The sequence below is a fragment of the Dama dama genome, chromosome 19 (assembly GCF_033118175.1).
Source record: "Dama dama isolate Ldn47 chromosome 19, ASM3311817v1, whole genome shotgun sequence".
Classification (NCBI taxonomy): Eukaryota; Metazoa; Chordata; class Mammalia; order Artiodactyla; family Cervidae; genus Dama; species Dama dama.
This window is the reverse complement of record NC_083699.1, coordinates 71,889,544-71,916,066: the sequence shown is the minus strand read 5'-3', so window position 1 is coordinate 71,916,066 and position 26,523 is coordinate 71,889,544. Positions and strand designations below refer to the sequence as shown.

General features: G+C 48.6%; 2 protein-coding genes across 13 annotated transcripts in view; both read left to right on the top strand.

Annotated features, from left to right (window-relative positions):
* Window positions 1–10,945, top strand: part of PCNT (pericentrin) — a 104,915-nt gene extending 93,970 nt beyond the window's left edge. For all 8 annotated transcript variants that reach the window (XM_061167384.1, XM_061167389.1, XM_061167385.1 and 5 more), the window contains 6 exons: window positions 4,638–4,736; window positions 5,604–5,836; window positions 7,179–7,255; window positions 8,168–8,297; window positions 9,992–10,119; window positions 10,563–10,945. In XM_061167384.1, coding sequence (XP_061023367.1) covers window positions 4,638–4,736; window positions 5,604–5,836; window positions 7,179–7,255; window positions 8,168–8,297; window positions 9,992–10,119; window positions 10,563–10,606 — 711 coding nt within the window. In that variant the 3' untranslated portion in view covers window positions 10,607–10,945. The remainder of the gene's footprint in view (window positions 1–4,637; window positions 4,737–5,603; window positions 5,837–7,178; window positions 7,256–8,167; window positions 8,298–9,991; window positions 10,120–10,562) is intronic.
* A 14,323-nt stretch (window positions 10,946–25,268) lies between these two features.
* Window positions 25,269–26,523, top strand: part of DIP2A (disco interacting protein 2 homolog A) — a 110,154-nt gene continuing 108,899 nt past the window's right edge. For 3 of the 5 annotated variants that reach the window (XM_061167382.1, XM_061167379.1, XM_061167378.1), the window contains exon 1: window positions 25,270–25,509. In XM_061167382.1, coding sequence (XP_061023365.1) covers window positions 25,419–25,509 — 91 coding nt within the window. In that variant the 5' untranslated portion in view covers window positions 25,270–25,418. Of the gene's footprint in view, window positions 25,510–26,523 lie in introns of all 5 variants that reach the window. The other 2 variants (XM_061167381.1, XM_061167380.1) reach the window with 1 other exon arrangement.

Sequence of the window (26,523 nt, the reverse complement as noted above, 5' to 3'; positions counted from 1 at the left end):
CATGGCGAAAAGATGGGGAAACAATGGAAACAGTGAGACACTTTATTTTGGGGGGCTCCAAAGTCACTGCAGATGGTGACTGCAGCCATGAAACTAAAAGATGCTTGTTCTTTGGAAGAAAAACTATGACCAACCTAGACAGCATAGTAAAAAGCAGGGACATTACTTTGCTGTCTAGTCAAAGGTCTGTCTAGTCAAAGCTATGGTTTTTCCAGTAGTCATGTATGGATGTGAGAGTTGGACCATAAAGAAAGCTGAGTGTTGAAGAACTAATGCTTTTGAACTGTGGTGTTGGAGAAGACTCTTGAGAGCCCCTTGGACTGCAAGGAGATCCAACCAGTCCATCCTAAAGGAAATCAGTCCTGAATATTTATTAGAAGGACTGATGCTGAAGCTGAAACTCTAATACTTTGGCCACCTGATGTGAATAACTAACTCATTGGAAAAGACCCTGATCCTGAGAAAGATTGAAGGCAGGAGGAGAAGGGGACAACAAAGGATGAGATGGTTGGATGGCATCACCGACTCGATGGACATGAGTTTGAGCAAGCTCCAGGAGTTGGTGATGGACAGGGAAGCCTGGCACATGCCATGGGGTCGCAAAGAGTTGGACACAACTGAGCGACTGAACTGAACTGACTGATATTATGGTCAGGTAGTGGAATGCTCCATTTTTTTTCTTCTTTTTCAAGTGATTTGGTTAGGCTAGTTCCTCTGTTCTTCAATATATATTTTAGAATCTTGCTGGTTGTTTTGACTGGAATTGCATTCTGTACATCAATGTGGGAAGAATTAGAAAGGTAAAATGGTACAGCCACTTTGGAAAACAGCCGAGCAGTTCCTCAAAACAGATGAGGCTGCTGTCTTCATCCTGCAGTCCTGCCTCTAGGGCCTCCCTCAGGAGAAATAAAAATACAAATATGTCCACATGGAAACTTGTGCACAAGCTTTCTTATTGCCATTATTCATCCTTCCAAATGTAGGAATAATCCAAAAGTTCATGAATTGATAAATGTGTAAGTAAAATGTGGTATATCAATAAATGGGGGCTTCCCTAGTAGCTCACTGGTTTAAAAATCCACCTGCAATGCAGGAGACCCCGGTTCGATTCCTGGGTTGGGAAGATTCCCTGAAGAAGGCATTGGCTACCCACTCCAGTATTCTTGGGCTTCCCTTGTGGCTCAGATGGTAAAGAATCTGCCTGCAGTGCAGGAGACCTGGATTTGGTCCCTGGTTTGGAAGATCCTCTGGAGGAGGGCATGGCAACCCATTTCAGTATTCTTGCCTGGAGAATCCCCATGGACAGAGGAGGCTAGCGGGCTGCAGTCCATGGGGTTGCAAAGAGTTAGACACAACTGAACGACTAAGGACAGCACACAATACATATCCATAAATGGAGTACTATTTGTCAACAAAGGTCTGTCTAGTCAAGGCTTTGGTTTTTCCAGTGGTCATGTATGGATGTGAGAGTTGGACTATAAAGAAAGCTGAGTGCCAAAGAATTGATGCTTTTGAACTGTGGTATTGGAGGAGACTCTTGCAAGTCCCTTGGACTGCAAGGAGATCCAACCAGTCCATCCTAAAAGAGATCAGTCCTGGGTGTTCATTGGAAGGACTGATGTTGAAGCTGAAACTTCAATACTTTGGCCACCTGATGCGAAGAGCAGACTCATTTGAAAAGACCCTGATGCTTGGAAAGATTGAGGGCAGGAGGAGAAGGAGACAACAGAGGATGAGATGGTTGGATGGCATCACTGACTCAACGGACATGGGTTTGGGTGGACTCCAGCAGTTGGTGATGGACAGGGAGGCCTGGCGTGCTGCGGTTCATGGGGTCGCAAAGAGTCGGACACAACTGAGCGACTGAACTGAACTGAAATAGGAATAAAGGACTGATGAGTGCTACAGTGTGGGTAAGCTTTGAAAACATTACGACAGGTGAAAGAAGCCAGTTCCCAGAGATGACATTATGTGTAGGTTCCATTGGTACGAAATGCCCAGAACAGACAATTGCAGGGGCAAGATGGTAGGTTGTTAGTGGCTGGAGGGAGGCAGTGGGGAGTGAGTGCTGAGGGCACACGGCTCTGGGTGATGAAACTGGGAAGTGGTGATGGTTGCACAACCCGAAGAATATACCAGAGCCAGTTCAGTTTCACACTTTGCATTCTAAGTTGCTTCAGTCATGTCTGACTCTTTGTGACCCCACGGACTGTATCCCGTTAGGCTCTTCTGTCCATGGGATTCTCCAGACAAGAATACTGGAGTGGGTTGCCATGCCCTCGTCCAGGGGATCTTCCCAACCCAGGGATCGAACCTGTGTCTCTTATATCTCCTGCATTGGCTACTGGGTTCTTTACCACTAGTGCCAGTTCAGTTTCACCCTTTAAAAGGGTAAATTTTATATTTTGTGAATTATGAAGCAAATTTTTTATTAAGCATTTGGGCAGAATTGACATCTGTAACTGTACTTGAACGGTCTTGAATCTTCCTATCTGTGTACTTTCATGTCCATGTGTTCAGATCAATTAAAATTCTTTTTCTAAATGTGTTGTAGCTATCAGCCTGCAGATCCTGTACACATTAGGTTAGATTTTTACATAAAGAACTCATTTTTTAGGGGGCTGTTGTAAATGGTACTTTTCTAGCTTTCTGTTTTCTGGGTGTTCGTGGCTGGTGTGCAGAAACATGATTGATGTTCACAGACCCACCTTGCATTCTGCAGTCTTCCAAGCCTTACTTTTTGGCCCCCAGAGCCTATCTGTAGGATCTTCTACCTGGGCAGTCTTGTCATATGCACATGGGGTCTGTTTCCTTCTTTCTGCTTGGCATGGCTATGATTTCCTGTCCTTGCCCCCTGCCAGGCTGGAGAGGACACCCAGCCTCGTCCCATCCCAGGTGGAGCCTGTCTTACCCTGGAAGATGGTGCCCTGGGGTTAGTTTGAAGAGGCTCCCTCCAGTTCCTGGTTTGCTGGGGCTTTTGTCATGAGTGGATGTCGGACTCTGTCGTGCTTTTTCTTCTTCTGTTGGTGTGATAGTTTGGTCTTTCTTGTTTCGTCTCTTAATATGGTGAAGTCCATTGATTGTTGAGTCTGGACTCTCTCGTTGTTCCAGGAAAACCCCAACCGGGTCACGATGTATTTTTCTCTCCATGTGCTGCTGCGTCTGTTTGCTTACATATTGTTGTGCATTTCTGTGTCCGATTTCAGGGGGGATTTTAATCTGGACAGGTTTTTTTGTTGTCTCTGGTTTTGGCCTTATTAACGAGCTGGGACATTTTCCCTCCTCTTGTTTTCTGGAAGAGAGCATGTGGAGCTGGTGGCTGTTTCTTCTTTAAACGTTGGCTAAATGCACCATTTGTGTCTAGTATCTTCTCTTGCAGAAGGTTTTAGTGACGTGCATGCTTATTTCTGGTGCTGCGGGGCAGAGTGTCCTGTCGAGGCCGGGTGGGTCCCGTTGGCGTGGGGTCTGTCTTTCAGTTCTGTCCAGTTCCAGTCTGTCAGTGTGAAGCTCTGTGGAAGGCAGAGCCCTCTGTGCTTGTGACGTGGGGCGCATCCACAAGCAGACGCATGGCTGCTCCTTGGCAGGGGGGTTTATAAGGCGAGGGCTGCCATGGGCACAGAGCCTGGCTCTCTGCCCCTCTGGCTACTGCGCGGGGTGTGTTTTGAGGCTTCTTGTTCAGGGCACCCTGGGTGGACTAAAGGCGAGGTCTCCTGGGATGCTTTTGTCTCTCCTGTGGAAGTTAGCCAATCAGGAAAGTAAAGGAGTGAGTGAGTCAGAGGCGGCTGGGGGCGAACTGACATGGGAGTCTCCTTCCTGTTGAGGTGGCCTCTGTCCCTGAAGCGTCTCCTTCCAGGGAGGCCAGGCTGTGTTAGAGCCTTGAGCATGGTCTCTGCCTTCTGCCCAGCAGGGAGGTGGCACAGCTCAGCACCCGCCTCCTCCTGGTACTGCCGTGCATGGCGGGCCATGGCCAGGCTGCCGTGAAGGCCACTGAGCACGGGACCCCAGCAAGGGCTCCCACTTACCCTCCGCCTGGGCAACAGGAAGCTTCTGGCCATCTGTGTGGGTGGCAGCCTAGACCCCCCCCCCTGTAGGTCCTTCTTCTGTTTATGTGTCCCCTCTGGAGCTGCAGGGTGCTCAGCACAGCAGGTGTCAGGCCGTGCCACCAATGTGGGACGATGTCCCCTCTTCACAGCATGGCCCCCGAGGTGCCCAGGGTGTGTGGTTCCACAGGACTGGAACAGAGCCAGCTATCTGCATCTGCTGGAAGTTGGCATTTCTAGGACCAGAGAGGATGAGAGTATCTAGTAGGCTTAAAGCTTTGAATTCTCAAATGTTAAGGGTTTTGTTTTTAATAAAGATGTACCTTTTGTGCAATCATCCTTCAGTAAGTGGTGGGTCATAATCACCTCTGAGTGTTAACGGTCTGTTAATAATCACGTGACAGTATGGGCACCACTGAGAAGAGGCTGAAGTAGGACCCAGGTGACCGGCACCCGCCCAGCCCCCCCGTGTCCAGAGGGCATGTGTGGGGGATGGCTCAGGGCTGGGAGCAGTCCCCACTGTGCAGTCAGACACTTTTCTCGAGATGCTCTTCCTGGAGAACGACTGTATAGACACACCATCTGTGGTCCTTGCAGAGGTCAGACAGGTCTGCCTGGAAGCAGGACAAGATGGTCTCACAAGGCTCAGCACGACACCCAGACCCAGCACTGGACGCCGGTGCCTGCAGTGCCAAGGTGAGCGCGAGCCCAAGGGCAGTGTTAAGTGTGGGGACGCCATCTCCTGGCCGCTCCTGACTTGTTTATGTTTTTAGGCAAGTTTTAAGTTCACAACAAAATTGAAGGGAAATTACAGAGATTTCCCACCCCCAGCCCCCGAATACCATCACTTCCCCAAGATGGTGCGTGTGTTGTAGTCGATAGATCCATGTTGTCATCACATGGGGACCACTTTTGGGGCTGTACTGGCTGTAGGTTTGATGAGTATAAGACCACACATTAAGACAACATGTATTCCCCATGCCAGTGTCATGCAGAGTGTTTTTACTGTCTTACAGAGCCTCCAGGCTCCACCCATGGTGCCTCTTAAGATCCTGGGTTCGGGTGAAACCCCTGATGCCTTGAATCCCAGGGCGTCGTGTCTGCAGCCTGAGAAAACCCTCAGCCCACAGTTCACGCAATGTTTCTGACCATGAGGCCAAAGCTGTGGGCCTCTCAAGGGAAGCCCCGTCAGGATAGGACGCTGATGTCTGCCTGTGACCTCAGGATTCCTGCAGCCTCCCCTCCCTGGACGCCCATGGGCCTGGGAGCAGAGCTCCACCTGCCCCTAGACTCGTCCATGCTTGGTGGTTGATTCCTGGGCCCTCAGGCTCCTCCAGTGCTGACAAAGCAACGTCTGCTCTGCGTTTTGTCTCATAAACCAGATGGAACACTGAGCAGCAAGGTTGTTTCTGGTCACATGTCATGAGAGCCAACTCCTGTGATAATTTTCTGAGGAGAAAGTCTGGTTCTTTCAAAGCCCCTGGTGCAACAGCTCTGCTGTGGGGACTTCTGAGGAGGATGTCTCTGTCCTGTGACCAAGTTTCACTGTTCTTTTTCTTTTAGATGGAAAAGTTGTACCTGCGTTATTTGAGAGCAGAGAGCTTTAGAAAAGCCCTGATTTATCAGAAGAAGTACCTTCTGCTGCTCATCGGTGGCTTCCAGGACTCTGAACAGGAAACCCTGTCCATGATTGCCCACTTGGGGGTGTTCCCTTCCAAAGCAGACAGGAAGGCGGCGGAGTCCCGCCCCTTCACCAGGTTCCGCACAGCCGTCCGGGTGGTGATCGCCGTCCTAAGGTACTGCCTGTCTGCTGGTGTGAGGTCCTTCAGTCTTTAAACTCTACAGTTGTTTCCTCTTTTAAGATGAATGACATTTGAGGCCTTAAAATGTAAACGACCTTTACGTTCTGGAAACAACGTTGTGCAGAGCTACACCTTCTAAGACAGAAGGGTGTAAGGCTGCCTTTTTATTATAAAACAAAGCCTTCCCCTTAATGGGGCTCTTGTGATAACAGTCTGATCATGCTTAAAACTGTATTTCACTTCTTTCCATTTCAGTTTCTTATATTTTAGTCAAATCTGTGTTACATAAAGGTCACCATGTGCGCAGAAAGATGTGGCCCCCCGCCCCCCGCCCCCCGCCTCAGGGTACCCCTGCCTACCTGGCCCTGTCCAGCCTCCAGTGTGTACGCAGGAGGTACTTTTGGAGTGGGGTGTACTCCGTGGTATGATGATAAGAAATTTTGACTGTTTCACAATTAACAGTGATGAAAATCTATTTCATTTTATAATTTTAATATCTGCTGTATTTCTAAAAATGTCTGTTCTACTAAGAACTGTGCATCTGTGTTGCCCACGGAAGTGCCTCTTCAGGCCACACTCACCTGTCTGCAAGAACGGGTGCCATGGGGTGAGCGGGGAACCCTTGGCTCTTTCCTGGACTGTGTGCAAAGGTCAGGGTTCCTAAGGCCCTCAAAGATGCAGCACCCTAGCTCGTTCAGCTGCACACCTGCTGGGAGCCCCCCCGTAGGGGTGGGGGCCTCCCCCTGCCTCCCTCTGAGTTCTTCTGAGGGCAGACCGTTCACCCACCTGACTGTCACTCCGAAACCCATCTGTTGTATTTTTGGAGAGCCGACCCTGGGCCAGGAAGAAGGTCACATGTGGGTCAACACACAGCGGTGCCTCACAGCCTTGGGACCCAGCAGCAGCAGCAGTGCTGTGGGGGTGCTGCCGGGGGTCATCGAGGAGAGGGGTCTCGGGGTCCCCACACCGCTGCACTTGTGGTCCCCATGAGTTGATAAATGCATGGAGAGCGAGAGGCCATCAAGTGCGTTAGTGATGAAAGAGGGCACAGCGAGCCAGACAGACCTGGAGCTGGCGGGGCTGGGAGCACAAGGCGCGGCAGGGCTGTGATTGGAACGGCTGGGAGTGGGGCAGGGACTGGGGAGGTGCTGGCAAGTGCCTGGGTGGGGCTGAGGGGCGGGGCTGGGAGCAGAGAGCCGGGGTAGGGCTGGGAGCGGCCTGGGGAGGAACTGCTGCCCGCGCTGTCACTGCAGGGTGTGGTCAGGGCTGAATGTTCTTGGTTATTTAAACCCCGGCTTTGCTCTAGTTTTCAGTGTTTTTCTTCCTTTTTTTGTAGGTTACGCTTTTTGGTTAAGAAGTGGCAACAAGTAGATGGCAGAGGAGCCCTAGCACCAGGCCAAGCACTGCACCCAGGTACCTCCGACCCCAAATGTTTCAGCGGCAGGGTTCCTTCTCAGGGCCAAGTGGGAAGACGCAAAGCCCAGGGAGAGACCAGCAACTCAGCTAGTATGCTTGTCAGGAGGCTTAGGGATTGTGAAGGAAAATGGTTTTTATTTGGGCTACAGACACAGGTTTGTATAGTTAATGTTTATGAAGAAAGTAGTTCAGAGCAATGACTGAAGGATACAGAAATGCTGCATGTATTGACTAATACCTTATTTTCAATAAAAAGCCTTTCTGTTCCCTAAATGGAGTGAAGTTCTACTTCACTCAGGGAGCATGGCTGCATCCTTTGTTTCAGTCCCGTCCAGTCTGCGGTTGTCCGCTGCCACATCTGACCAGCCAGGCCCAGGTGTAGCCAGGTCACCTGGGCCATCTGCAGTGGTCAGTGCCCTGCATAGCCACTGGGCTTCCCTACTGGTGCCTGTCAGCTTAGACTTCCATCCGTGAACCCTCACATCTTGAAATCAGATGGCTTCAAGGTTCTTCAGGAGGTTCCCCCACAGCCCCTGCCTCTGAGGAACCTGGTGGTCTCCATCCAGGGTTTCTGCGTCTCTCACTCCTCAGAGCTGGGTGTGGGAGATCCACCCCAGGCCACCCAGCGCCCTCCTCTCTTCATCAGGGTGCTGAGCCCTCCTCCAGGATACTGCCCACCCAGATGCAGATGGTTAGGGTCTGCCCTGCAGGAGCAAAATGCAGGTGCTCAAAACTCAGGTTCCTTCTTGAGGTTTTTTAAATACAGTTTTTATAATGAATACTTTAAAGATGTCTTGAAATTGTCATGCAGGCTCTTAAAAGCTTGTAAATTTTAAATTTTAGTGGATGATCCTTTACAAAAACACATTTTTCTCTTTCCTTAATCCCTTTGTTGTTAAATATTTCTAGGGGAAGGATTCCTGGTACCACAGCGGCAGCAGTCTCCACCTGTCACCCGTGAATCCCCACCCACCCGAGACGTGTCTTCCAGCCAGCCCAGGGACCCTGTGCCAAAAGTATCCCCACGCAGGAGGGAAAGGTGAGCAGAGGAACCTCAGCTGCTTTTCCACTACGGGGTCCTAGCTGTCGGCAGAGGCAAGTCTGCGGAGAATGAGGCTTTGTGCAGAAGTCTTCCTGGGCAGATTTGTGTGGGTGCCCAGGTCCGCCTCCAGTGGAAAGGCCCCCGGGCATGTGAACCCCCACACACATGCACGTACTCACTCACACACATGGAAGGGTTTGGTGCTAGCTTTACTTAATCTCTCTTCTTTGGGATTTTCTTCTTTGGGGTTTTCGCACATTTAATATATCTTTATACTTAGGACTCACTTGGCAAGTGAGATGTTAAAGTGATAATGTTAAACATCTGTAAGTTATTTGGGAGAATAAGTGTTTTCAATTAGGCCTTGTAGTTAAATGGGAGAGTGTAAACCTGTTTAAAAATTCAAATGAGGAAAGGTTTCCTGGTAGCTGGGGTGGTGGGAGCTATGATTTTGTAAGACTGTCAAATGCTGTGGCCGTGGGGTCACATGCTGCGGCCATGGGGGGGATCGGCTATGTGCCGTGGCCTTGATCATCTTCATGATTCGCACTCCAATTTCCTGACCATGAGATTTCTCAGCCAAGCACTGCATGTAAGAGAAATGTGATTTCCATTTCCACTTCTCCAGATTGACACATAAGTAGTAATAATCGTATTCAAATGCTCAAGTATGATTTTAGAAGTCATTTATTTCATTCTTTTGACTACGACTTCTCCAGTATTTTGAACCTACCCATGAAGTGGGTAGAAAAGCTCAGTTTATGTCTGTGATGTTGGACCCACACTGGAGGCTCGGGCAGGTGTGTCTTCTGCTGCCTGCGAGTGCTTTCCTGGGACTCGGAAAGGAGCTATCAAAGCAAACACGTCCACCTCTGCCCCCAGGGTGGCAAGGATGAAACACGTTTGCTGTCTCACTCCATGGCCTCTGGTTGGTGATGACACCTCCATTTGAACTGTGTGTTAAGAGTGTGACAATCTCGGGCATAACTGCTCTGACCGGAGGAGCCAGACCCACAAGTATGGGCAGCCTGTTGTACTAGAGGCTGTGTTTCTGCTCATGGGTGTCTCCACTGAGCATATCCTACCAGTGCATGTGGTCCCTCCAAGAATTGTGTTTTGAAAGTCGTGGCCCCAGAGTGAGGCAGAGTGTACAGCCATGTGAGCCTGTGAGGACCCAGAAGCCTGGTTCTGTTTTAGGAGGGCCAGGACTCTCAGTACGGCTGTGGCCTCCCTGGGCCCAGGCTGGTGCTCCTCTGAAAGAATAAGTGGTGGCCAAGGCCTTTTGTATGTGGATGGTGCTCAGGTGAGTAAGATGCTCACTGCCCTGGGAGGAAGTAGGCCGTGACATGGTCACTGGAGGTCAGGAGGAGAGGCAGCCACATGAGGGACGCTGGGCTGAACCAGGTGGGATGCTAGGAAGACTAGTGTGTGAAAATTTAGTGAATTAAATAATACACAATAGCTTTTAGTTGTCTTAAACTTGGAGACGTTGTAAAGAAGTTAGTTTCTAAAGGACAATGTTTTTTAAAGCCATACTTTCCCCTTGTAGTAAAGAAAAGATACAAAGATAGCATCCAGTTTACCCTGTTTCCCACTGGTGTCCAGTCCCAGCACCACTGCCTGTCACACTCCCTGCATTCTGTCTGCTGAGTTGACTTCTTGTTTGTCCCTTGGTTGTTTGTTGTTTGAAGATCCAGTCCACTCCCAAATCCCAGATCAGAAAGATCCCTGACTGTTTCTCAAGATCCAGAACATTCCTTGACGGAATATATTCACCACTTAGAAATGATCCAGCAAAGACTGGGAGGCATGCCACCAGGTAACCAAAGTCCTGTCTTCCCCCATGACCTGAGAGACCCGGGCGTGGTCAGACGTGGAGGTGGGTGGGATCCAGCCTGGTCAACCTTGTTAGTGTCTCTCCTGCTGACCAGCCGTCACTGAAGTACCAGAAGGAGGGTTGAGAGTGGAGACACCTGGGGGCTGGGGAGGGGTGAAGGGCACACCATGTGGGGGTCACGGACTCAAGCACCAGGTGGGCCTCTGGGCCTTCATCTCACACGCCCATTATGCTATGTTTACAGGGTGTCGTTTGTTCAGAGTTTCTCAACCCTCATAATTTAAACTACTGCGCGTCTTAATTGCTGTTCTTGTTTTCACCAAAAATAAGATTAATGCAATGATAGTGTTTTGAAATTATGAAATTCTTCTTAAAAGATGTGAAGCCTTCTAACAAATTGCTTCCTCATTTCTTTTTGTGTTCAGATTCCACTTCAAAGAAGTCCTCCTGCCAGAAGATTAAACAGTGAATAAACTCCTCTGACAATTTTATTTGAGGAAGACATTTGATTTTCTGAGGGGAGCTTGTGCTGTGGCATGCTGAGTGCCAGCCCTGTGTCATCCGTTAAGTGTTCTCACCCTTACATTTTGCTGCGAAGCCAAATGGGGTGTTTTCTTTGTAATTCAGCATGTTTTGGCTTCTCATCTTGATGAGGTAGCCCCTTGGTTCTGTTTTGGTCACGCCTCCACGCCTACCTCCACAGAGGATAAGCAGAGGATGACTTCCTGTTTATTTTCTTAAAGTGTACAGCTGGAAACTTAGTTTAAAACAAAAACATTAAAAAAAAACAATAAAATTAAAGCCCTGATATACTTGTGAATAGGCCTGTGTTTTGTTGTTTTGTTTAGTTTATCCAGTTTACTTTTATCACTGGCAAAAAAATAAAACTTAGAACTTTTATAAACTCCTTTCAGTCAAAAAAACTCTCAAAGCTCTGGTAAGACAAATAGCCATGTGCCTGTTGATTCACCTTGCTTGGGCTCTTATTTTATTTTTGTCAGACATATTTATTTCTCATGATTATGATCTTTTTTATGTTTTACTCATGCTCACCTGTACCTGGTAGTGATGTCCAGCCAAGTGTCCTTTACCCAGACAGCCACTGTAAAGGTATATGTACAAGTATCTCAGTGTGTTTCTAGGACCTTTGAGCATGAGGTTTATTCTGCTGGCCTTGGTTTCAATATAGAACAACCTTTTCTAAGTCACTACTTATTTATCTTTGGGATGGATCTTTCTCTCAGTCTGCAACTTGGGTGCATTTTCTGCTGCTTAGCCAGTACTGCTGTAGGTCACTGTTCTACAGTCATCCTACCTTTTCCACAAAGTCCTCATTCTTCCTTTTGATGTTGCTGAAGCTGAAATCTTGACCAGCTCCAGGAGCAGGAATCCAAGAAATGGCTTTTCACTCTCAACATCCAGAAGAATGACAGTTGAAATTGATGATCAAATACTGAATGAATAAATATCCGTGTACATCATTGTTAAGCTAATGAGGGAGGGAGTGGGCTCATAACCACTATCACACCAACTGTTACCATGGGGGCTGATAATTAAAAAGAACACAGGTCACACCTGCTGATGAGGGAAATTCTTCACAGTAAAGCACCAGCTTATTAATATAGAGGGAGCGATAGATACAGTTAGAAAACCTCCAGTTCTGCCCTAAAATAATCAGTTCACGTTAGGTTCATCAACAGGTCCTAAATCCAAGGGGAGGTTCCCCTTCATGGTGCAGGGGCCAAGGAGTGTCCACTATGACCCCGGGGCACAGTCTCCTGCAAGGCAGATGTCACGTGGGGAGTAGGGGGGCCATCCAGAGTAGCAGTAACGTGGAAAGGGCAGTGCCCTGCATCCACACATCTTCCTCCCATCACATGGGCCTGGTTTTCTGGGCCTCACTTGGCTGGTTGGGTGACCAGCACTGTCCTTCCTAAAAGATCTGAGCCCTCAACAGTCTTGTTTCTAGAGGACTTCCTTTCTTACACAGTCAAACCTGAAAGTACTGAGGACAGGAGGTGTCCCTGGAGATACCAAGTTACAGGTACAGGTTTCATTGTGCTCGGGCTGTGCCAGCCCCCAGGCTTCCCCTCAGTGATTGGGTCACTTACACCAGCCGATGCAGGAGCCCCCACCCCTGCTGGTTCAGAGGGACCACTGTCACCAGCACAGCAGAGCCCATGGATGGAGCAGAGTCACAGATGGAAAGCAGGAACTTCCCCAGGATTATCTGACAGCAGTAAGAGGGGCATGTCCCACCTTCTGTGGCCCCAGGCTGATATATTCGGCTGCGGGAGAAATGGCCATAAGGGGGTCAGCAGGCAGAGAAGGCAATGGCACCCCACTCCAGTACTCTTGCCTGGAAAATCCCATGGACGGAGGAGCCTGGTGGGCTGCAGTCCATGGGATCGCTAAGAGTCGGACACGATTTAGTGACTTCACTTTCACTTTTCACTTCATGCATTGGAGAAGGAAATGGCAACCCACCCCAGTGTTCCTGCCTGGAGAATCCCAGGGACAGGGAAGCCTGGTGGGCTGCCATGTATGGGGTTGCACAGAGTCAGACACAACTGAAGCAGCGCAGCAGCAGCAGCAGGAGAGAGGCCTTCCCACCATCAGTAGCCGAGCTGCAGCTGGGTGACATCAAGGAATCCCGGGGTCATGAGCCTAGCATGTACTTTTGCTGTGAGAAGAATTTTCTATCAGAAGCAGTGATGGTGAGCAAGGAATTTGGGAAGTCCTTAGAGGATTCCCAGCAGGAACAGCAGGTTCATCTGCAGAACAGAAGAGGACCGGGCACAGGGACTCCCCGCAGACATTCCACGGGAACCCTACAGAGCTGTTCATGCCATAACTCTCACCTTCTCGACCCGCTTGCATCATCTTGTTCACTGCCACCTCTCCATCACCACCCAAATGTCCTGCAGTACAGTTTTGACACTGCCTGGGGTCAGCATGGAGTCCCCAGGCAGCCCACACTTCTGCCTGGCCAGCTGTAAGCTTGCCTGAGCATCAGACCTGCAGGTCTTTGTCTAGGTCTCACTCAAACCCAACAGCCTACGGCTTTCTCGGTTAGTAGGCTGGAGCAGCAGCCAAGATGTGGTCACAGAAAAGTCCACATGCACCAAGTCTGGGCCTCTCTTAGTTGTGGGTTCTGCAGGGTGTCTGACTACTTGTCTTTCATTCTAGAAGGGAAACCGTGATAGTCCACAGACCACAGGTTTTTAAGGAATTTAGCTCTCACCATCTAAGGCATCTGGGGTACTACTTCCTGCTCACTAGGACCAATTACTATGATATGATATCTAAGCAAAGACCCTAAGGTAAGGCAGGGAAGTTGTCCCTGCCCACTGAGGAAAAATGACAAGGGAACCTAAAGGTAAAAGCTTTCATGATTGCACCCGAGACATGCCATCACCTCTGGACCCCATCAAAAGTGTATCCCAAAAGAGTTAGAGAAGTACAAGCAATAAAACTAGATGTAAGCAGCAGCCTTCCACTGAAAACCAGACACAGTATGGTCTCAGCTCAGGCTGCTATGACAAAATACCACAAACTGGGTGGTATATAACCAACGGAACTTTGTCTCAGAGTTCTGGAGGCTGAAAGTTCAAGATCAGGGTGCTGGCAGGGTGGGTTCTGGTGAGGGCCCCTCTTGAGTTGCAGACAGCTGACTTTTCCTCATGTCTTCACATGATGGAAAGCACAGTGGGGAGCGAGCGCTCTCATGACCCTTGTAAGGGCACTAACCCCATCCTGAGGGCTCCATCTCATGGCCTCATCTGCCCCCCAGAGCTTCCACCTCCCGCTGCCATCCCATTGTGGGTAGGATTTTATCACAGGAGGCTTGTCCATCACCAGTGCACCCAGACCTGGCCTGAACAGACCCTGGAGGCATACATGAATGACTCAGCAGGTGCTCAGATTCGTGGTCCTGAGTCTTCCTCCTACCTCATGTCTCCTCTTCAGGCTGCATCTGTGGTCTCAGGGTACGTTCCCTGTGACCAGCTGGCAGAACAGGAGGAAGCACAGGATTGTTCTGCAGATGGATCTGCAAGAGTGATGGCTTCAACCAAAAGTAGACACACACACCCAGCTTGGGGCTGTGGGAGATTTCCTGTCGGCCAACTTCAGATGGTGCATTGTGGTCCATTTTGTATGGAAAGAGCGCTGACCTGAGTTTCTGACCCATAAGGTTTCCCTGAGTAGTTGATTTTCCAGCTGGCTAACACTAGACAGAGAAAAGATTGCCAACTGATACCAAGGATGTCTACAGGGCAGTAAGGAGATCTGCCCTCCACAAGACTCACTGTGGAAGTACAGAAGGTGGACAAGAAGATTTGCCTGTGGGTGTCACTCAGCTTCTTTCTTCAAGTGGCAGCAACCAGACCTCTCACCAAGGCCTCCTGGCTTCTTCCTGGCATTCTTCTCAATGCTTGAACTGCCAACAGCAGAGGCCAATGCTGAGCCCTTCATGTGGTGAGCTGGTTCCCGCCACCACGGAGGCGGCAGTGATTGCTTCCACCAGGAACAGACACAATCCAGGTGTGGCTTCAGCTCCCCTGTCTACAGTGCATCTGCTGACACCAGTATCTGTGGACCTGGAGATGTTTTACTCTTTGCTGTAGCTCTCTGTGATGCTGCCCCTTAGAAGCAGGCATAATTTAAAGCAATGAAAGTGCAGGTTGAGCTCGCACATAGAATCTACTGGTCTTACGTGTTGTAGGAGGTCACCAAGAAGACATGACTGTGGGTTGACCTGTGACTTGGCCCTGGGCTGTCAGAGGCTCCCCCTGATCCTTGACTTGTGTATTCCGCTGGCCTTCTCCACACTAGAAGCTGCCCCAAGGGCACAGCTGGGAGAGAGCAAGGTGGTGGCGAGACCATATGAAGGTGTGCATGACTGAACCCAGTTCAGGCCTCCACATAAGCTCTTAACATTCTGCTGGATGCACCTAATACCAAAACCAGACAAAGATGCCACAAAAAAACAAAACTACAGGCCAATATCACTGATGAACATAGATGCAAAAATCCTCAACAAAATTCTAGCAAACAGAATCAAACAACATATTAAAAAGATCATACACCATGATGAAGTGGGCCTTATCCCAGGGATGCAAGGATTCTTCAATATTCGCAAAGCAACCAATGTGATATACAACATTAACAAATTGAAAGATAAAAACCATTTGGTTATCTCAATAGATGCAGAGAAAGCCTTTGACAAAATTCAGCGACCATTTATGATAAAAATCCTCCAGAAAGTGGGCATAGAAGGAACATACCTCAACATAATAAAAGCCATATATGATAAACCCACAGCAAACATTATCCTCAATGGTGAAAAATTGAAAGCACTTCCCCTAAAGTCAGGAACAAGACAAGGGTGCCCACTCTCACCACTACTATTCAACATAGTTTTGAAAGTTTTAGCCACAGCAATCAGAGAAGAACAAGGAATAAAAGGAATCCAGGTTGGAAAAGAAGAAGTAAAACTCTCACTGTTTGCAGATGACATGATCCTCTACATAGAAAACCCTAAAGATACTACCAGAAAATTATAGAGCTAATCCATGAATATAGGAAAGTTGCAGGATATAAAGTTAACACACAGAAATCCCTTGCATTTCTATATACTAACAATGAAAAAACAGAAAGAGAAAGTAAGGAAACAATTCCATTCACCATTGCAATGAAAAGAATAAAATACTTAGGAATAAATCTACCTAAAGAAACAAAAGACCTATATATAGAAAACTATAAAACACTGATGAAAGAAATCAAAGATGATACAAATAGATGGAGAAATATACCATGTTCATGAATTGGAAGAATCAATATAGTGAAAATGAGTGTACTACCCAAAGTAATCTATAGATTCAATGCAATCCCTATCAAGCTACCAACGGTATTTTTCACAGAACTAGAACAAATAATTTCACAATTTGTATAGAAATACAAAAAAACCTCAAATAGCCAAAGCAATCTTGAGAAGAACAGAACTGGAGGAATCAACCTGCCTGACTTCAGACTAGACTACAAAGCTACAGTCATCAAGACAGTATGGTACTGGCACAAAGACTGAAATATAGATCAATGGAACAAAGTAGAAAGCCCAGAGATAAATCCACACACCTATGGACACCTTGTCTTTGACAAAGGAGGCAAGATATACAATCGAGAAAAGACAAGCTCTTTAACAAGTGGTGCTGGGAAAACTGGTCAACCACTTGTAAAAGAATGAAACTAGAACACTTTCTAACACCATACACAAAAATAAACTCAAAATGGATTAAAGATCTAAATGTAAGACCAGAAACCATAAAACTCCTAGAGGAAAACATAGGCAAAACACTCTCTGACATAACTCACAGCAGGATCCTCCATGACTCACTTCCCAGAGTAATGGAAATAAAAGCAAAACTAAACAAATGGGACCTAATGAAACTTAAAAGCTTTTGCACAACGAAGGAAACTATAGGCAAGGTGAAAAGCCAGCCTTCAGAATGGGAGAAAAAAATGGCAAACAAAGCAACTGACAATAATTAATCTCAAAAATATACAAGCAGCTCCTACAGCTCAATTCCAGAAAAATGACCCAATCAAAAAATGGACCAAAGAACTAAACAGACATTTCTCCAAAGAAGACATACATATGGCTAACAAACACATAAAAAGATGATCAGCAGAACTAATTATCAGAGAAATGCAAATCAAAACCACAATGAGGTACCATCTCATGCTGATCATAATGGCTGCTATAAAAAAGTCTACAAACAATAAATGCTGGAAAGGGTGCGGAGAAAAGGGAACCCTCTTACACTGTTGGGAATGCAAACTAGTACAGCCACTATGGAGAACAGTGTGGAGATTCCTTTAAAAACTGGAACTAGAACTGCCATATGACCCAGCAATCCCACTGCTGGGCATACACACCGAGGAAACCAGAATTGAAAGAGACGTGTGTACCCCAATGTTCATCACAGCACTGTTTACAATAGCCAGGACATGGAAGCAACCTAGATGTCCACTGGCAGATGAATGGATAAGAAAGCCATGGTACATATACACAATGGAATGTTAGCCATTAAAAAGAATGTATTTGAATCAGTTCTAATGAGGTGGATGAAACTGGAGCCTATTATACAGTGTGAAGTAAGCCAGAAAGATAAACACCAATACAGAATATTAATGCATATATATGGAATTTAGAAAAATGGTAACAATGATCCTATCTATATGCCAGGCAGCAAAAGAAGCACAGATGTAAAGGACTCTATGGGAGAAGGCAAGGGTGGGATGATTTGAGAGAATAGCATTGAAACATGTATATTACCATATGTAAAACAGATGACCAGTGCAAGTTGAATGCATGAAGCAGGGCACTCAAAGGCAGTATTCTGAGAGAACTCAGAGGGACGGGGTGGGGAGGGACGTGGGAGGGGAGTTCACAATGAGGGGACACATGTGCACCTGTGGCTGATTCATGTTGACGTATGGCAAAACCACCACAATGTTGTAATTATCCTCCAATTAAAATAAATAAGTAAAATTTTAAAAGTTAAAAAAAGATTCTGGTGGATGCAGAGAGTTATCTTCTGGTCCCCCAAGACAAACCTCATCAGTTCCCTGCTTATCAAACCTGCTGCCTGATGACCTGGAGGGTCTGCCTCTTTCTTGGATCTCTCCTTGCCCTCGTGTACAGGGGCTAGTGTGTGAACCAGCATTACAGATCCCATTGCTGGAAGCAGTTGCCTGGGCTAAACAGTAGAATGGCTAGCTGAAGGCTTGCTTTCAGCACCAGCTTAGAAATGTCTTTCAAGTTGGAGGTAATGTTGCAGACTGGTGTGTGCCTTAAACCAGTAGCACATACATCATGTATATCCCTTACAGCCAGACTGCAGGTGCCTGAAAATCAAGAGACAGACTCTTCCATTGCAAGTGCAAGTTGGATTCTCTATCACAGTTTCTTGATCACAGTTAAGCAAAGGAGTACCAAGATGCCCTGTGTGGGTCACAGGTTCCACACATTCTTCCTTGAGTGTGGAGCAGTCCTACCCTCTCCACTGCCCAGATAATGACTTCTCCTTTTGCCTCCCGGTTCCTAGATTCACGAACCCAGGGTTCCCAGACACCATCCATCATTTATGTCCAGTAAAACAGGGAGTGTTCCTTTTGGGGACCAGGACCTCTAACCCTGCAGAATCTAAACTTGGAGGACAGGAGGCCAGAGTTCCCCAGTGGACCATTGGCAGTGATCTTAAGTGGGCCACTCTTGTTTCCACCTTTGGGTTTTAGACTCAGGTAGCTTTCTTATTGGGAAATAGTGCCATAGATGGCTCCCATCTTTGCAAAATATTACCTCCACCTTGGCACTTCAGCTGTGCCTTTAGCTGACTGTCCCAGTGCCTGGTCAGGCAGCAGATCTGTGCTCACTGCACATCCTGCTGTGTAAAGTGCACCCTGCATTTCCTTTGCTGTAAGGTGGGATCCTGTGCCAGAGGAACTAACACTCCATAAGCCCTTGCTGGCCGACACCTGTGGACAGGAGGCCAAGCCTACCTATGCAGTATGAATCTATTTCTGTGAAAACAAAACTGCTGGCCCTTCCCGGATGGAAGAGTTCCAGTAGAGCAAATGGCTGGTTGAACTTCTCTGTGAAAGGAACCACATCAGGAGCTCCTCATTGGTCTCTTGCTGACAGGTTAGACCAAGCGAGCAGTTGGATCAGCCTTGGGCCCATAAATAGCCTCCAGCTCCATAACTTTGGTCATTCTGTCCTTGTACCCATCGTGCCAGCACACAGGTTGCCAGTAAGAAATGCTGTCAAATGTCAACTGTTAGAATTGCTGTCTGCTTGGTGACTTACTGTGTTCACAGGTGCCCTCTGGTGGCACTAACATTTTATACCAAGGCCATTCTGCTTGATGTCCATCCCAGTACGTCTTCCCACATGCTTTCCTAGTGCCCAGTCACAGAGGTCACCCAGCACTGCCCTGTGTCCACATACTTTCTCACCTTGGGCCACTACTTACACACAAGTGAATGACAAGGAACTCTGCCCAGTGGGGGATATGTCTCCACTGCTGTCTTTCAAGGCCAGCCCTGCATGAGGCTGTAATGTAGCTGCTGTCCATTTTCATGCTGATCTCAGGTACCGAGTCAGGCTTAAAATTCAATATTAAAAAAACTAAGATCATGGCTATCCAGTTCCATCAATTCATGGCAAATAGAAGAGGAAAAGGTGGAAACAGTGACAGATTTCCTCTTCTTGGGCTCTAAAATCACTGTGGATGGTGACTGCAGCCATGAAGTCTAGAAGACACGCAACTAGAAGACAGTTGCTCCTTGGAAGAAAAACTATGACAAACCTAGACAGTGTATTAAAAAGCAGAGGCATCACTTTGCCAACAAAGGTCCAGATAGTCAAAACTATGGTATTTTCCCAGTAGTCACGTACAGACATGAGAGTTAGACCATAAAGAAGGCAGAGTGCCGAAGAATTGATGCTTTTAAACTGTGGTGCTGTAGAGGACTGTTGAGAATCCCTTGGACTGCAAGATCAAGCCAGTCAATCCTAAAGGAAATCAACCCTGAATGCTCATTGGAAGGACCGATGCTGAAGCTGAAATCCAATGCTTTGGCCACCTAATGTGAAGCACCGACTCATTGGAAAAGACCCTGATGCTGGTAAAGGTAGCAGGCAGAAGGAGAAGGGGGTGACAAAGGATGAGATGGTTAGATGGCATCACCAATTCAATGGACATGAGCTTGGGTAAACTCTGGGAGATGGTGAGGGACAGGAACACCTGGTGTGCTGCAGTCCATAGGGTTGCAAAGAATCGGACACAACTTGGCGACTGAACACCACCACCAAGCCAGTCCATCCTGGAATGAGGCTCAAGATTTTCCCCCTCTGTCCATGTGTCCTAAATGCTTCTCCATATGGTCATAGGTGTGAAAGGAGAGAGGGGCTCTGATACAACAGCAGTGGGTGCCCTATGGGTCTGGGCCACCTATCCTGCACTCACCTGTGACCCCTGAACAGTCTCATGTTCAGTCTTGAACATTCTCCTTGCACCTGGTGGTGGATTGCTGCTGGGCCAAACCACCCTGATGATCTTGTGAGTTTGGCAGAACCCCCTAACAAGGCACTGTTTTGTCTGCATGGTCACTTGGTGTCCCAAGGCCAAATGGTCCATCTCTATCAGAGCACAGAAGCACACCAAGACTTTTTTTTCCCTAAGAGGCAAATAATTCTCTGCTTCCAGGGGCATGGCAGAACCTAGGGTTCTGCTTCGTTAATCTCCTGCTGAGATGTGCCAGAAACTCCACATCATATCGTTTCCCACCACTACCATCACCTGCTAGACCATATGGCTGGGGCAGCACAACTGCTTGCATCACAGCCTCGACCAATTACAAAAACTCTTACTTTTCTGGGTTCTTCTCAAAGCTGGAAGTCTTCCAAGTCACCCAGTATTTGGGCCAGAGCACTATTCATATGTGTGGAATATGCCATTTCCAGAACCTGAAAAGATCCAACAGTATCTTCCTTTATTGATGGCTGAAGGTGCAAGATGCAATAATTGTCTTTGCCTTTTGGAAGGGATGCCCTAGGGCACCACTGGCCATTGGATCACTAAAAATGTTACAAATGTAGCAGGTCTCTGAATCTTCACAGGGTTTATCTGCTACTCTCTGGAGCACCTGTATCTTACCAAGGCCTCCAGCATCTTTGTAATATTATTGATGTAATGGAGCAGTGTGATATTCTTCAGGGTGGTGAAGTCTTTGGACTACAAGAGAGCAAGAAAGGTAACATAGCCTTCAGGCAAAACTGCGTCTGTGTTCCATGTGAATGTGAAATGGTGCTGATCCTTTTTTTTCTGATGGGACAGAAAAGAACACACCAAATCGGTAGCCACCCCCTGCATCTGACACAGAAACTACTATCAGGGCTACCACTCTGTTGAGTTTGCAGGCTACTGCCATCCTCCAGGATCCAATTTCTGCAGGGATCACACTGGTGAATTTAAGACTTGGGGGACCACCATGCTGTATCCTTTAGATCCTTAAAAGTGGCCCCCAGTTCTGCCACTGTCCCACCCCCAGAGATTCTATGATCTTGACTGGAATAGATCAGTTTTAGAGGTTTCTACTTGACTTTTCCTGTTGTGATAGCTTTAACCCTACAGGTCAGGGACCCAACCTGAGAGTAACGTTAATTGCCAAGTACATCAATGCCAATTATTCAGTTTGGGACACGGGAAATGACCACCAAGCAGGTCCACAGAGCTGGTGGGCCCACTGTAAGCTGGACCTTGGGGAGGACTCCATTAATTATCTGGCCACCATATGCAGCCACTCTGACAGGGGAGCCATGATGATAATGCAGATGTCTGGATATCAAAGTCAATTCAGACTTTGTGTACGTGTCTTTAGAATGTTTGGCTATCCACTTTCCCCTTGGGTGTAGTTATCAAAGGAAATGGCTATTAGGCTCTGGAAAAGGACTTCAGGATTCATTTCTGTATGTACTTGTGGTATACTGCAGGGTCCTTCTTGGTATTTGGCCACCTCTTCAGTACCACATCTGAAAACCAGCTCAGTCCAGAAACTGGCTGTTTGATCCTGATTTTCTTATTCATCCATCCTTAACTTTTTTCTGGTGGTGTCTTCAACTGCCCATCTGTTTTGCCTCTAGGGATGCTGTGTTTTATTGACCATTTCTGCAACTGTCCACGGGTCAGGGTCCCTTGGCTACCACTCAGACCTTGCTGCCACTGTAATTTGCAGTACTGACTTCTGTCAGTTACAAGTGCCTTCCTGGCCTCTTTTCTACTAGGATCCAATCCCCCGCCCCCCCCCCCCCCCAAATGCTGTTCTGAAGCAACCTTTCCTACTGTCAGCTCTTGCCTACAGGGGTGAGCCACCACTGACTAGTGGGAATGGCCAAGTGTGGGTATGCTGGCTGATGCCTCCAATCTGTGCTCCAGCATCGACTGTCAGACATGTGAGTAAATGACCCTTCAGATCATTCCAACCTCCAGCCTTCAAGCTGTTCCAACTGAAGCCTTAGATGACGTAGGTCAATTCTACTATGCCCCGGCCCTCAGCAACTTAGGATAATAAATGATCCTTGTTTTAAGCCACTAAGTGTGTAGTAACTTGTTATATAGCAATAGACATAGCATCACTTTAGGGGTTTGCTATCAGTCTTTGCCTAGGTGTTAAATCCTGTATCTTAGAAGACTGATCATAAGTCTTCTACCAACTTTACACTCCAGTTTTCTGATTTCTGCAGGGCTCCTGCCGGTGAATTAAACAAGGATGCTGGGGACCACCACTTATCAAGCACATTTATAATCCAGCCTCACAAAAACTTGCCTAGCTCCTGGCAGTTGGTTGGTTCTTAAAACCTGTCATGGACTAAAGTGTGTCCCTGGAAAAGATGTTTAAGTCCTAACCCCCGGGTACTCATGAATGTAACCTTATTTGGAAATAGGGTCTTTACAGGTGATCAAATTAAGATCAGTATTATAATTAGGACAGGTAAAAATCCAACCTAGATAGCATATTATAAAGCAGAGACATTACTTTGTCCACAAAGGTCCGTCTAGTCAAGGCTATGGTTTTTCCAGTGGTCATGTATGGATGTGAGAGTTGGACTGTGAAGAAAGCTGAGCGCCAAAGAGTTGATGCTTTTGAACTGTGGTGTTGGAGAAGACTCGAGAGTCCCTTGGACTGCAAGGAGATCCAACCAGTCCATCCTAAAGGAGATCCGTCCTGGGTGTTCATTGGAAGGACTGATGCTGAAGCTGAAACTCCAATACTTTGGCCACCTCATGTGAAGAGTTGACTCACTGGAAAAGACCCTGATGCTGGGAAGGACTGGGGGCAGGAGGAGAAGGGGATGACAGAGGATGAGATGGCTGGATGGCTTCACCGACTCGATGGACATGAGTTTAAGTAAACTCCAGGAATTGGTGATGGACAGGGGGGCCTGGAGTGCTGCGATTCATGGGGTTGCAAAGAGTCGGACATGACTGAGCGACTGAACTGAACTGAACTGAAAAATCCAATAACTGGTATCTTTAAAAACAGGGAATTTGGACACAGAAACAGACAAACATATAGGGAGAAAGGCACATGAACATCAAGGCAGACTGGCACAATGCATCTACAAGCCAAGTAACACCAGATTGCCAGCAAACCACCAGAAGCTAGCAGAGGAATAGAAGATCCTTTCCTCACAGCCCTGTCACTTCGTTCTAACTTCCAGTCCCCAGAACTGTGAGATAAACTTCTGTTAAGCCACCCAGTTAGTGGCATTTCGTTACTGCAGCTCTAGCAAACTAATATGTTCTTTTGAGGGGAAGGGGGTTATAGTTCAGCTGAATTATACTAAGAAATAACCATAATTATATGCCTATTGTCCAACAGATTGGGGAGTGGGGGGCTAGGTTGGTAGGGAAAGGTGAGCCACATGGGCAGGCTCCAGAGGTTCAAGACAGTCGAGGGAGTACTGTGGGATGGGGTGGGGGGCGGGGTGAGAAAATCTTTGAGGGCATCTACCCAGATTTCCCTAACCAGGATCCCAAACTTAGCAAAACAGAATTGTCTTGATTGGGTGTTTACCATCATAGAGACTCTTGAGCCTAGTCCTTGTCTTTCTTGTTTCAATGAAGGAAATGAGGATTTCTTCGCATGCAATCAAAGAGACTCCATCACTTTCAATGGTCTATTGGTAGCCATCAGCTGTCCGTTATTTTTCCGAAAAGCATCAGTAGTATATTAAGGAATACTGGAGTGGGTTGCCGTGCGCTCCTCCAGGGGATCTTCCCCACCCAGGAATGAAACCTGTATCTCTTATGTCTCCTGCATTGACAGGCAGGTTCTTTACCACTAGCAGCACCATTTAGATGATGCCCACTTCCACTATCTTTCCTTATAGCTAATATTTCCATCATAAAACGGTCACTAGGGCATTCATTCACTTCACTGGTTCACATTCCTACCTCAACACAGGTGAAAAATTAACTGGGGCAAGCACTGCTCATCAGAGGCCTTCTGTATTGGCCCAGTGGCCAGATCGTTCTGCTGCCTCTGTCACCTGAAGGATGCGATGCAGGAAAGTGACCCTCTGCATACAGCTGTGTCACTCGCGTCCACCACAGTCCAGTGCTGCACCAGGCAGACACACTTCCCACGACACTGTGCAACAGTTCCCTCTGGATTCTCGAGTGTGTGTGTGTGGGGGGGGGGGGGGGGGCGCTCAGTGCAGCTCCACTACCCAACCCCCCCAAGGCCCCGCACGTCTGTAGTTCCCTCATGTCTGTCCTCGCACTTCCCAAGGTCACCGCACCGTCTGAAATTGCTGCTGGAGCTCCTTCCAAGGCTGTTTTGAAAAGCACTTGGGCTAACACACGTCATAACGGGTCTATGAAGGACGTCCAAAGAGGTCCGGGGTGTCTAGCTGGCTCCTGGGAGTTGTGAAAAGCCCCACGAGTGAAGCCCACCCGTATTGGAAGGAAAGCATGTGGACGCATTCCTCAAGAGTAGGCCCAACGCGCCCGGAAGCCTCAAAGTTCTCCATCTCAGCTGCGCCCCACCGTCCGCGCGGACTCCACACCAGTGCCCGCTGCTCGCCCGCCTAGGGGCCTGAGGGATCGCCGCGCACTGACGCCCGCCTGAGTTCAACGGCTCTAGCACACGGGCTGAGAGAGGCCTCGAGCCCGAGACCCCAACACTGAGGTTGCCACCCTGTCAGCGGAGCCTGCGCTCCAGCCGGACCGCGATCCAAGCCTCCCGCGCAGAGACTCTCGGGAGTGACTTTCTCTCGGCTCAGTCAACAGAAGCCCGGGACGGCTTCGCCGCGTCCTCGCAGCCAATGGCAGCGAGCGTCTGGTGTTGCTGGGCGGGGCCAGGCGCCCACCAAGCTGGCTACCCGCCGCACACGCGCGCTCCCCTGCCCTCTCTTCCCACCGCGCACGCGCGCTCCGTGCAGGGCCGGCAGGGCTGTCGGGGACGCGCGGGGCGGTGGCGGCGGCGGCAGAGGAGCTGCCCGCGCTCGTGCCCGCGCCCGTGTCTCTGTGGAGCCGCCTGGGCCGCCCCCCTGCCCGCCGCCTTGGCTCCCTGAGGGCCGATGCGGGCCGCGGGGCTTAGGGGAGCGACGTAGCTGTCGCCCGCGCGGCCACCAGGGCTGGGCCTGGCGCGACCCCGGCCCCGACCCCGCCCGGCGCGAGGCGGCCGGACGGCAGTCCTGCTGCGGGACCATGGCCGAGCGCGGCTGCCCGTTGGAGGCGGTGCCGCTGCCCGCTGAGGTGCGGGAGAGCCTGGCCGAGCTGGAGCTGGAGCTGTCGGAAGGTGAGCGGCCCGGAACCCGGACCCCCGCCCGGCTCTCCTCCCAGACCCCTGCCCAGGCCCGGCCCCGCCTTAATGCGACCCGGACCCCTGCCTGGCGCTCACACCCGGGACCCCGACTCGCGTCCGGCTTCCGGCGCCCGGCGGGTGGCCGCGCTTTGGGTGTGTGGCCTCAGGCGCGGAAACCCGGACGGGGATGACCGCTGTGTCCGAGTGAACTGCCCAGCCAGGGCCCGCGTGTCAGCGCGTAGGGACGGCGCCGGCTGCATTCCCGCGTGCCTCGGTTTCCCCTGCGAGACCGGGTGGTCGCCGCACCTACCTCTCGGGATAGTTGGGAGCCTGGAATGCTTTAACAGGTGCAAAGCGCTGAACACTTTGAACCAGATTGTTAGCCTCTCTTAGGGAATTTTTTAAAATTAAGAAAGCATGTGCAGTAAGTGGTTGTTTGTTTAAAACAGACTGAGTAATTGGGCCTAAGAGGCGTGGGCGGCGTTACCCTCTGTAACCTCCAGGCTCAGGTCCCGAATTCCGCGTGGCTGTCAGCGCAGAGTTAGCTCTTGGCCGGGGTCAGGAGACCTCGCAGCCCTCGGAGAGAAGCATCTAAATGCGTAACTGTTTTTGAAATTTAAATACATTTTCAACTTTTAGAATCCATTTTTTCCTTAGACTGAACCGAGTTTCATTGGGGTCAGGCTAGTGAATTCTTACAACTATCTAATAAATATGCACAGGGTTGTGCTAACTCACCAAATCCTCACCCACCTTAGGGAGGTAGGTGGTGCTATTATCTTTGTTTTACAGGTAATACAGCATTTACATGCAACTGCTTTGAATTTAACATCCAGATTTTTAAAAGTTCTGTGACTTGTGACAGTTTTCTTTTTTTCAATGAAACTCAGTTGGAAAAGGGTGGACTTGAGAATTCTTGGTGATGAGATGCTCTTGGAAAATCTGAAAAAACTGAATTTAGGAATGTTTCTGATAGGAACTACTGGCCTGAGTTTGTTCTAGTTCTTC